The sequence below is a fragment of the Ptiloglossa arizonensis genome, chromosome 5 (genome assembly GCF_051014685.1).
Source record: "Ptiloglossa arizonensis isolate GNS036 chromosome 5, iyPtiAriz1_principal, whole genome shotgun sequence".
Classification (NCBI taxonomy): Eukaryota; Metazoa; Arthropoda; class Insecta; order Hymenoptera; family Colletidae; genus Ptiloglossa; species Ptiloglossa arizonensis.
Window position 1 is genome coordinate 20,527,362 of NC_135052.1, and position 12,897 is coordinate 20,540,258.

At 41.9% G+C, this 12,897-nt stretch overlaps 1 protein-coding gene across 1 annotated transcript in view; it reads left to right on the forward strand.

The window, feature by feature from the left end:
* Window positions 1-11,381, forward strand: part of LOC143147444 (uncharacterized) — a 101,922-nt gene extending 90,541 nt beyond the window's left edge. The window contains exons 3-11 of the mRNA XM_076312690.1: window positions 4,805-5,100; window positions 5,255-5,422; window positions 5,531-6,646; window positions 6,951-7,204; window positions 7,630-7,767; window positions 9,164-9,720; window positions 9,832-9,969; window positions 10,662-10,876; window positions 11,328-11,381. Coding sequence (XP_076168805.1) covers window positions 4,805-5,100; window positions 5,255-5,422; window positions 5,531-6,646; window positions 6,951-7,204; window positions 7,630-7,767; window positions 9,164-9,720; window positions 9,832-9,969; window positions 10,662-10,876; window positions 11,328-11,381 — 2,936 coding nt within the window. The remainder of the gene's footprint in view (window positions 1-4,804; window positions 5,101-5,254; window positions 5,423-5,530; window positions 6,647-6,950; window positions 7,205-7,629; window positions 7,768-9,163; window positions 9,721-9,831; window positions 9,970-10,661; window positions 10,877-11,327) is intronic.
* The last annotated feature ends 1,516 nt before the right edge of the window (window positions 11,382-12,897 follow it).

Here is a 12,897-nt window from a genome sequence, read left to right on the forward strand (position 1 = left end):
GCGACAATATTGGTAATTTAAATGGCAAAAGCTTGGAGCACGGTCCTTTTATAAAAGGTGGTTTCTCTCTCTGAAAATGATTTCTCGTAAATTCGAGACAAACAGAGAAGCCGTACCACGTTCTGCTCTCTTATTGTTGTAAAATTAAATCTCAAACTTCTTCCGTGTTCTCGCCGCTACGATTCTCTTCCCTCCGACGTGGTAGAGGTTTACGCGCACCGTGAGACCTTTTGTAGCAATAATGTGTCTTTATTGCGTAAGAATTGTGTACGAAATTTAAGAACGCGGCGAGTAAAAAGGAAGAGAACGGTGCAGAGGTGTACGTTACGATACAGAAGGAAGTTGTACACTTTTGTTGAATTAAGCTGGAAAAGAATGCAATGAGAATGCAATGTGATAAGGTAAGGAAATGAAAATATATAAAGTGTTCAGGTATTAAGTTTAACGATTTAAACGTTACTAAAAACAGAATTATAACAAAGAATTGATATAGAAGGGAGTTATACACTTTTGTTAAATTAACTTGGAAAACAATGCAACGAGAATGCAATGTGATAAGGTAAGGAAATGAAAATATATAAAGTGTTCAGGTATTAAGTTTAACGATTTAAACGTTACTAAAAACAGAATTATAACAAAGAATTGATATAGAAGGGAGTTATACACTTTTGTTAAATTAACTTGGAAAACAATGCAACGAGAATGCAATGTGATAAGGTAAGGAAATGAAAATATATAAAGTGTTCAGGTATTAAGTTTAACGATTTAAACGTTACTAAAAACAGAATTATAACAAAGAATTGATATAGAAGGGAGTTATACACTTTTGTTAAATTAACTTGGAAAACAATGCAACGAGAATGCAATGTGATAAGGTAAGGAAATGAAAATATATAAAGTGTTCAGGTATTAAGTTTAACGATTTAAACGTTACTAAAAACAGAATTATAACAAAGAATTGATACAGATGGGAGTTATACACTTTTGTTAAATTAACTTGGAAAACAATGCAACGAGAATGCAATGTGATAAGGTAAGGAAATGAAAATATATAAAGTGTTCAGGTATTAAGTTTAACGATTTAAACGTTACTAAAAACAGAATTATAACAAAGAATTGATATAGAAGGGAGTTATACACTTTTGTTAAATTAACTTGGAAAACAATGCAACGAGAATGCAATGTGATAAGGTAAGGAAATGAAAATATATAAAGTGTTCAGGTATTAAATTTAACGATTTAAACGTTACTAAAAACAGAATTATAACAAAGAATTGATACAGATGGGAGTTATACACTTTTGTTAAATTAAGCTGGAAAAGAATGCAACGAGAATGCAATGTGATAAGGTAAGGAAATGAAAATATATAAAGTGTTCGAGTATTAAGTTTAACGATTTAAACGTTACTAAAAACAGAATTATAATAAAGAATTGATATAGAAGGGAGTTATACACTTTTGTTAAATTAACTTGGAAAAGAATGCAACGAGAATGCAATGTGATAAGGTAAGGAAATGAAAATATATAAACTGTTCGAGTATTAATTTTAACAAGTGTTTCATATTTTATAATTACATATGAATATCATATTCACGATGGAATTATTCCAATATGACACAGACACTTTCTTACATTTTATAATAATATATGAACATTACATTTACTCTAGAATTACTCCAAGATGTCACGAGCACTTTCTCACATTTTATACTCATAAATTCACAATCGTAAAAAATGAATATCATTCACATTCTTACGCAAATATTCTCTCGTTCGTACAAACTGAATAAATCGTCACAAAGAGCGTGGCAACAAGTACCAGTGGCTCGAGAAACGATATTGAAATGTTGTTCGTTTTATCGTTAATCGTTCGCTGTAAAATTGTAATAATTGTTTCAGTAAATTGAACACGGAACGAAATAAAAGTCGACGAAGTGCGAGACTAGAGTGTCGAGCGTTCAACAAAGAGTGAAATTCTTCCGCGAAACACCGTGTGGTCGTTAATGACTCCTTTTTACGATCATCGTCCATCCGGTTACATCGGCGGTCTGCAGACGGTTTGCGGTATCTCATCGACGTGGAATTTACATTTTCCCCGAAGTAGGCGGTCACTCACACGTTCACACGGGGTAATTCCATCCCTGTGCCTCGCGCGCGTAACACGTTTCGTTCGGTGCATCGTGTTGCACCGTGTGACTCACGTGGGAGATTTTGAAACACGGTCACGTTTTGGCAAAAACAATGCACCTTATTACCAAGTGCAGGCGATCCCGTGGATTCGTCACATCCGTCTGCACGTATCCAGAATGCGATTTTCTGGTCTCCGAATTCAGCACGGGTTATTGAACTATTTCGGTACGGTTGTCTCGGGGAAAATGTATCTATCGGTGTTGGTCGATTTTTATATCGGTTCGTTGGGTACACGTGCAAGCACGGAGAACTTTTCCGGAGCGTACGTATTATGAATATTTATAAGAAAAGTACGCCGATAGAATAGTTTCGGGTGGGTAACAATTAGCGGTTGTCGATTGGATTTTTATTTCAGCATTTCGAGCAATGTATGATAAATTTTTATCGAGAATATCTATTGTAAATATTTATTAGAAAAGGATGACGATAGAATGTTTTTGGGTGGGTTGTCGATTGGATTTTTATTTCAGCATTTCGAGCAAAGTATGATAAATTTTTATCGAGAATATCTATTGTAAATATTTATTAGGAAAGGGTGACGATAGAATGTTTTTGGGTGAGTAACAATTAGCGGTTGTCGATTGGATTTTTATTTCAGCATTTCGAGCAAAGTATGATAAATTTTTATCGAGAATATCTAGTATAAATATTTATAAGAAATGGGTGACAATAGAATGTTTTTGGGTGGGTAACAATTAACAATAGTCGATTCGATTTATACTTTTGTAGCTTCGAATAAACTATGATAAATTTATATAGAGAATATCTATTGTAAATATTCATAATAAAAGTATGATAATGAAATGTTTTTGGGTGGGTAACAATTAACAATAGTTGATTCGATTTATACTTCTGGAGCTTTGAATGAACTATGATAAATTTATATAGAGAATATCTATTGTAAATATTTATAAGAAGAGTATGATAATAGAATGTTTTTGGGTGGGTAACAATTAACAATAGTCGATTCGATTTATACTTCTGGAATTACGAATAAACTATTATAAATTTATGTAGAGAGTATCTATTGTAAATATTCATAAGAAAAGTATGATAATGAAATGTTTTTGGGTGGGTAACAATTAACAATAGTTGATTCGATTTATACTTCTGGAGTTTCGAATGAACTATGATAAATTTCTATAGAGAATATCTATTGTAAATATTCATAAGAAATGTATGATAATAGAATGTTTTTGGGTGGGTAACAATTAACAATAGTCGATTCGATTTATACTTCTGGAGTTTCGAATGAACTATGATAAATTTATGTAGAGAATATCTATTGTGAATATTTATAAGAAAAGTATGATAATAGAATGTTTTTGGGTGGGTAACAATTAACAATAGTCGATTCGATTTTTACTTCAGTATGTCGAGCAAAGAATGATAAATTTATGTAGAATATATCTACAATGAGTATTTCTAAGAAAAGTATGCTAATAGAATAGTTGTTAGTGGGTAAGAATTATTATAGATTTCTATTTCAGTATTTCGAATAAAATATGATAAACATACATAAAATGTACGTATTACGAATATTTATGTTTATTCACGGTAAAATAAAAGAGCTTGTATTCATTTTTATTTCCAGCAGAATAAAAGTATTCTTTTAATTTTATTTTATAAAAACATGATGATAGAACATTTTCGTGTGGTTAACGAGTTAACGACAGTAGATTCGATTTATACTTCGGTGCTTCGTATGCACGTGGACGCATTACGAACTTCTGCGGGGTACTATGAATATTTATAAGAAAAATACGGTGATAGGATATTTTTGGCCGGGTAATAATAGTTGTAAGCACACGTCGATTCAATGAACTCTTGCACGTTTCGAGAGAAAAATCTTTTCTTAGCCGGGACAAAGTGATTTAATCTTCAACAAAATTTTCATTCTGCAGTATTTCAACTTGTTCTGGTTATTTCTTTCGCGATGGTTTCGTGACTCGGAGAGTAACGACGCGACACGATCGTAGTTACGCGAACAAAATAAAGGAAAAATACTATACTGGTCCAATAACAATACTGCCAAGAATATTAGCTGGTCGATGTTGAATTTAATACCTAGAATTCAATTTGGCGAAGCCTCTTATTTTGCGCTCGAAGAATTACAATTGAAAGAATAAAGTTAATCCAGATAACTTAAAACTATCGACTCTCCCTAGAATAATATTATACACAACAAATTGTTCAAAAAATTTTGTCCTTCGATAAAAAATTGAGCTTCTAGGTTCATCGTTCCATCTCTCTAAACCTATTAAGTTGTACAGAAAGTCGTTTCGTTTTTTTTTTTTTTTGTAAAAATGAAAAACGATTGTTTTAGAGTGTATAAAAATTTGATTAAATTATATATTCTCCAATTATACATTCTCCACAGATGTTTGATAAACATGTACAAAGTTCCGCGTAGATCCGTCGACTGGTTCGTACATTTACAATTGTTCAAAGTTCAAGTGTCCTAGTATATTCTCATACCGGGAAAACCCATGAAAACTAACCAAACAACCCACATTGAAACGCCGATCCCGCGAATAACAAGACGGTAGATCGTTTCAGCGATACGAAGGTGATTAAGGTCAACTGATTAACGGAAGGGTGTCTTTTTTGCAGGCACGTATCAAGGTCAATGGTACCGCGGAATGAGGCACGGATACGGTGTGAGAGCCAGCGCCCCTTTCGGTTTAGCGAGTCACTACAAACCGTCGAAGCAAGTCAGGGCCTCGTTGACGTCCTTGAGGAGCGCGGACGGTGGTGGACCGACTGCACCGACCCCGGAACCAACCGACAGAAGGGACCGCCGTGTGGACGACAGCAGGGGCGGTTTCGTGCTGAAAGCTAGGAGCGACGATCCACCGGCCCGCAGGAAGAGCCTCACGGAGAAATCGTTGAAGAAGGGTATCCTCTCGGTAAAGCGTAATTTCAATCCAAACGGTAAACGTTCGTTGGTTGTGCTCGTTCGCGCTGATGAGACGTGTTCTCCATATCGTGATAAAAGTGATATACCAAACGGAGAACGGTCGTAAACCCGGTGAAACGTTTCAAGGATGAAAACAATTCCAGGGCCTGAAAATTCGTAAACAAAGGAGTACGGGCGACCTGGAGAAACGTGGCACCGGTGGTAGTATCAGAAGCAACGCGAGCTCGGCCTCGTGGATGTCGACGGAGAGCTCGCAGAGTCAAGCATCGGCGTCCGTTCACACGGACAGTAACGCGTCCTTTGTCATCGAGGTGAGTTCTCACTTGATAGAGAACGATCGTCTGTTCGAGACAAAGAAGTAGTAAAGTGTCTCAATAGCGATCACCTTTTTCCCTGAACACTGAACCCTCTGTTCGCAGGACGAGCAAATGGACGCCTCGGTGACGGAGACCTACCTGGGTGAATGGAAGAACGACAAGAGGACAGGTTTCGGTATATCGGAGCGTAGCGATGGTCTTCAGTACGAGGGCGAATGGTTCAACAATCGAAAGTACGGTTACGGTGTGACCAAGTTCCGCGACGGTACCAAGGAGGAGGGCAAGTACAAGAACAACGTACTGATCACCAGTCAGAAGAAGAAGCACCTGTTCCTTATCAGATCGGCCAAGTTCCGCGAGAGGATAGAGGCAGCGGTGAGCGCTGCTCAAAGAGCGAGCAAGATCGCACTTCAGAAGGCAGATATCGCGATCTCGAGAACAGCTACGGCGCGAGGCAGAGCCGAGCTGGCTGACATCGCCGCTGAACACGCGAGAGAGGACTCGGAGCTCGCTCAGCAAACGGCGAAACAATTCGCACCGGACTTCCGGCAACCCGGATTGGAGAGGTTAAGGAACAGGGAGATACCGAAGTACGTGCCACCGCCGCAGGACACCGTGCCGGTGAAGAGTATACTTCACAAGAGCAACGTGGATCAGCATGGTTCAACGTCGATGAAAGGCGGTACCACCACCGGGGAGCCAACGTCCACCACGACCACGTCCGCGACGTCCACCGCGAGCAACGTGATGCAATCGATCAGGCGGGCCAGCATGAAGCCGCAGAACCAGATGATGCAGAATCAACTGCCCCAGAATCAGATGACGCCGAACCCGTTGCCGCAGAACCAGCTCACCCAAGATCAGATACCGACTCAGGTGACTCCCGCTCAACTCGTGAACCAGTTGCCAATGAGCCAGTTGAATCAGACTACCCTGAGCGATCAAAATCCTTACCAAACGCAGTACCCGCAGCCGATGGCTCAAAATCCTGTCCAACCGGGCCAATACCCTAACAGTATACCGAATCAGTATCAGCAAATGGGCCAGTTTCAGGGGAGCCAGTACGCTCCGCAAAATCAGTTCCCTGTTCAGGGTAGTCCGTACGGTCAGGCGCAGTACCAGCCTATGAATCCACCCCAGGCCGATCAGTATTCGTATCAGCAGCAGCCGGTTAGCTCGCAAGGCTACCAGAATATGCAGGCTTATCCGAATCAGCAGGTGACAACGTTAATTGGATTGCTTACGTTTGCCCCTATCTTGCCACGTTCAATGTCCCGAACGATCGTTTCTCGATATCTCCACCCCACCACCCCCCCAGTACACACCACCACCTACTGACCAGTGTTGTTTTAGCCCCAGATACCTAACATTAGGGTGCACGTGTTTCCCCAAACGAAGGCTAACGTCCTAACGATGCGTTGGCAGTTAACCAAGGAACTGCTTCGTGACTTCTTTAAAACACCATTTGTGTACCTTTCGTGTCAAACGAGCATTAGAATCGTCTTTGTCCCGATTATTGCAGACGATACCGAATCAGTATGGTCCAGGACAGATGAACCAATACAATTCCCAGCAACTGTACGGTCAACAGCAGCAGCAGCAGCAGCAGCAGCAACCACCACCGCCCCAACAACAGACCCAAGTTCCGCAACAGTACCAACCTGACGGAATGGGGGACCCGCAACGACCACCCAGTTCAACGAGTATACGAAGGAACAGCAGGATCTTGAGCCCTCAGGACCGACCTGGCACCATTGGCCAAACGCTGAACGACAGGTCTAGATCTCATTATCGAGAATATCGTATAGATTCTAGAAATCACGATCCTATACAATCCTAGAGGAACGTTTAACCATTTGGACTCGAGAGGAGATCCTGGCTTGCTACCTGATTCAGTGTACTATTTTCAATCCGGAGAAACTTGATGGTTTGGAATTGAAATTGGAATTGAAATATTACGTTCTTGTAGAGCGTGAACACATGTATACGAAGTTTATAAAAATGTTCCATTCCAGATGAATTTTACGACTTAGAGAATTTTCTCGGTTTCTGGTAGCAAAGAAGCCTCGAGTGCAAAAGGTTGGATAAGGGTTAGGTCCTTAGAAATTGGAGATTTCACTCGCGTTTTGGAATAGTTCGCTTCATCTCGATCACAAACGGCGAGTTTTCAATCGAATCGATCCCGATCTGTCGTTTTACAGACTAGACCATTACAAGAGGCCACCCAGCCGTGATAGTTCCGTAGACCGTTACGCTAGAGCGCATTCCCGGTTGATTGGATCGAGACAGCCGTCCGTCGATAAAACCATCACGAATCCGCCCCAAGATATGCTCGACAGGTGATTAATGTCTCCGTTGTCTTATATCTTTCGACTAAAAACTCTAATACAATCCCGAGTTCCTGGACTTTCACTTTTTTTCCATTGGAAAGACTCCATGGAAGGTTCCAGAGTTAAACACTGTACAGTATTCCCTGTCAGGTTGGTACAAAATTGAACTCGATCAGAAGCTGTTACACAATCCCAAGATCCTGCACTTTCATTCTCATCCCAACAAAAAGACTCCTTAAAAGGTACTAGAGTTAACAACTATGGTATCCTCCTAACAAAGTTATCACAGAGTCTACCAGCTGATCCTCACTCGCTCTCCACCGTTCTCAATCTCCTCAATGTTCACAAAGTCTATGATTTCACCTACCTCTTTCTTACATCATTCCATCTCCATCTCAAGTTTGTACCAACTTGAGAATACTGTACGTCCATTCCATGTAAAGCTCGACAGGTGATCAATGTCTCCTTTGTCTTATGTCTTTCGACTAAAAACTCTAATACAATCCTGACTTCCTGAACTTTCACTTTTTTTCCATTGAAAAGGCTCCATGGAAGTTTTCCAGAGTTAAACACTACAGTACTCCCTATCAAGTTTGCACAAACTTAAACTCGACCAGAAGCTGTTACACAATCCCAAGATCCTGCACTTCCATTCTCATCCCAACAAAGACTCCTTGAAACATACTAGAGTTAACAACTACAGTACTCCCTATCAAGTTTGCACAAACTTAAACTCGACCAAAAGCTGTTACACAATCTCAAGATCCTGCACTTCCATTCTCATCCCAAGAAAAAGACTCCTTGAAACATACTAGAGTTAACAACTACAGTATCCCCCTGACAAAGTTATCACAAAGTCTACCACCTGATCCTCACTCACTTTCTATCGTTCTCAATCTCCTCAATGTTCACAAAGTCTATGATCCCCTACCTCCTTCTGACATCATTCCATCCCAAGATCCTGCACTTCTATTCTCATCCCAAGAAAAAGACTCCTTGAAACATACTAAGTTAACAACTACAGTATCCCCCTGACAAAATTATCACAAAGTCTACCACCTGATCCTCACTCACTCTCCATCGTTCTCAATCTCCTTAATGTTCACGAAGTCCATGATTTCACCTACCTCCTTCTTACATCATTCCATCTACATCTCAAGTTAGTACCAACTTGAAAGATAGTACTGTACGCCCATTCCACACAATAATATAAACTCCATCCACATCAAACGTCACGATTATCGTCATCGATGCACCTCCAGACCCACGTCAGTGTTAGCTACCCGCGATCATGTTGAAACTCTGGCACTCCGCGTAGATACGATCGACAAATGGAAACTTTTAATTGACACTGACCGTAACGTTGATCACGGAGTGTTTGTCAAACTCTGATCTTCGAACGCAGATCAACGAGAGCACCGAGCGCGATTCGATCAGGCACTCCGCTGAATGGATCCGTGGTGGGAAGCGGTAGCGCGACACCAACGTACGCCGCCTCGACTTCCAGTCAATTCGAGGGTGCTTTGCTGAAGAATCGCAACCTTGGACAGGACATTCTGCCCAGCCAGGGACAGCCTAAGCGTACAGAGAGCCTCTATGTCACTCCCGGACGCGGTTCGATCGCATCCGGTGGTGGTGGTGGTGGCGGTGGCGGTGGCGGCGGGGGCGGTATGCCGAAGGTGAGTGTACCTCCTTTTTTGCATTCACTATCCACGATATTAGGTATTAAATTTATATTCCTTTCTCTCTATTCGTCACGCGACACCGTCGTCCTGGCACTTGCGTCACGAGCCTCGAAAAAGGAGTCGCGAGCGTTATCGGATAAACCCACACCACCCCTCGAGGATGAATATTTTTCCACAGGTTGTAAAGTCGTTGTAGACGTTACGTTCAATCGACACTCGTTTCGGTACACGGTGTATACCATCGAACAAACATTGAACGATTTAAGCTACTCCCACCGTATCGCTCGATAACTTTCATCGATCGGGGAAACATTGGTAGGACGAACGAAATATATATATATAGATCGACTTACCGAGGACTAAATTTAAAAAATTGCTCTCCACGTAGATCTTTACCGAGCTAAATGCACGGTTTACGAGAATCTTTTAACGAATCGAGTACACATGGTTTTCAACGATGAAACGTTTAGAAAATATATCGCGTTTCGAGATCGCGGTAGAAGCTGGGAGAAAAGATTTGTTTCGCGTACGCAAAATTTATTTGCGTAAAGATAAACAGGAATGTTTACAATACGTTGTTCGAGCGGTTCTCGGTTCTCTTATCGGTTCTATATCGGTCTAGAACGGTTTCGAGCATCGATTCGTCGGAGATCGAAACTGTTAAATGTGTGTCATGTGTGTACAGCATTAACGCGGTATTTATTACACGAAATGTTTGACGAATAAATAAATTCACCATTTCGCGAACATTTGTCCGTATTTCGATAAATATATAATTATTCTGACAAACAAACGGATGCCCAACGGATCACAAATTTATTAAAAATGAATAATAAATATATACTCAACTCTCGTTTATTCACCCAACGATTTTATTCGTCGTAATAAAAAAAACTATATAAAAATTCAAGCACACGAAAACTTGACGTAAAATATCACAAAATTTCTGTTCCACCGTGCAACTATCGATAAATAAACCCTAGAAATCGTCCATAAATAATCAAACATACGAATTCGTATTATTTCAAATTTATCCCCAACGAATTCGAAACACCTCGCACCTATCCACGTGACACACATTTAACAATTTCCATTTTCCAAGGAATAAATATTCGAACCGTACAGAACCGTTCGTTTCGCCAAAAAAATCATTTATCATCGTCATAGTCACCACCAGTGTTTCAAATTCCGAATCAGAAATTTTTCTATCCCCGTTAGACTCTAATCGAAGATATCGCGCATGTTTCGAGGTCAGTGGGTACTATCCAAACGAATTCGCCGCTCCTTTTCCGCCCGGTCTCCCTTTAGTGCATCATTTAGGCGTTTGTCACGAGTCTACTCACCAAAGTTCCCCCCGTCGGATGTACCACTTCTCCGTGAAACGTCAGTGGAACACCGAACCCGTTCGTGCGATCGTGTCTCACGCGTGTGAAGTACGCGCGGAGAAACCGAATTGGTCGCGCACGGCGTAGACTGCGCCGACTTCGTCGTAATTCCCGCGCGGTGTTTCCGTCGGACGTGTCGTTTCGACGAAACGGAACGACGAGACGGTTTTCCGCGGAGTGTTGTACAAAAATATCCCGCGGGCGTTAAACAAGATAACAATCGTTCGCTGTTACTCGTTCATTCACGCTTCCCGCGGGAACGGTGCGCGAATTTATAGCCGAGTGACTCTCTTGCGGGACAAGAGAGAGAGAGAGAGAGAGAGAGAGAGAGAGCGAGAGAAAGAGTTTTTAGCGCGTAAAGGAAATACCTACGGGGCGACGTAATCGTTCGGAGAGCCAACCGAACGAGAGTAGAATTTCACACGGAACCGAGAACGGTTTCGAAGATCTTCGTTCGAGACGATTCGCTCGTTGGTCGCACGAATTTTCGTTATTCTAGGCGAGTGCTGCGCCAATGTACGACCATCGACGAGAACAATTTAAGTACAAATAGTGCACACCGGGTTCTGTTTCTCGCCACGATCGCTACTTTTTTAATCCAATCGGTTTTCTCTCGCCGAAATCTCGAACCGAAGAACAATTTCTCGAAAGTTGCGAACGCGATCGAGCGTTGCGCAGGAACAGGACCAGAAAACGATCCGTGGATCGTTTTCTGGTCCTACGCCACTGGTCCACCATTCTCCCCACTCCTCTCGCTCCGGAATCGTCGCTCCCATGCAACAAACCGATCACCGTCCCCCACCATCGACCGCCCAGATCTCCCCACTTTTCTCTATCTGTATCTTTTTCTTCTCTGTCGATTTGTCTGTCTGTGTAACTGTGTGGCATTTTGTGCTGTGTTCTGTGCATGCCACCCCAGGACGCAGGCCGGACGGTCCCCGCCTTCGCCGCAACGTCAAAGGGCCGCGCAACCCTATGAGTATAAGTATTATAATAATATGTACACACTGCGATAGCGAGAGTTTAACGAAGCTTGCCGCCATGTTTCGTAAGAGAACGAGATTCGAGGCGGATTTCGGGGGGCGTGGTTCGCGCGTGGACCTTGGATGTCCTCGAGGATGACAAGGAGGGTCGAGAAGAGTGCACCGATAACGTGGAATAGCTTGTCGTGTTAACGGTGCGTTCGACGTTGGATTAATTTCGGGATACGGTAATGCCTCGGTTATTGATCTGCCCGGATTCGTGATCAGGTGTCACTCACTGCGTTTCTTCGAGCACCGATAACATGGAATAGCTTATTGTGTTAACGGTGCGTTCGACGTTGGGTTAATTTCGGGATACGGTAATGCCTCGGTTATTGATCACATCTGCCCGGATTCGTGATCAGGTATCACCCACTGGGTTTCTTCGAGCACCGATAACACGGAATTGGTGATCGTGTTAACGGTGCATTCGGTGTTGAGTTAATTTCGGGATTGGGATACGGTAATGCCTCGGTTATTGATCACATCTGTTCGGATTCGTGATCAGGTGTCACCCACTGCACTTCTTCGAGCACCGATAACACGGGATATACGATCGTGTTAACGGTGCATTCGATGTTGAGTTCATTTCGGGATTGGGATACGGTAATGCCTCGGTTATTGATCACATCTGCCCGGATTCGTGATCAGGTATCACCCACTGGGTTTCTTCGAGCACCGATAACACGGAATTGGTGATCGTGTTAACGGTGCATTCGGTGTTGAGTTAATTTCGGGATTGGGATACGGTAATGCCTCGGTTATTGATCACATCTGCTCGGATTCGTGATCAGGTGTCACCCACTGGGTTTCTTTGAGGTGCTAAAATTTCCATGCAAGCCATTGGCGTAAACTCTGTTGGTAAAAAATTCTATAGTCGTGCTTCGCGTATTGATAACCTATGATTTTCGATCGTTAGCACTCGGACAGCGAGCTGTAGGTTATGTTGGGTCCATACAGACCCCTACGTAAGCTCGTACTATACTATTTGTTTTTATTTATTTCTACGATTGGATAATAATAGTCGATAATAAGAGCAGAAGAAGA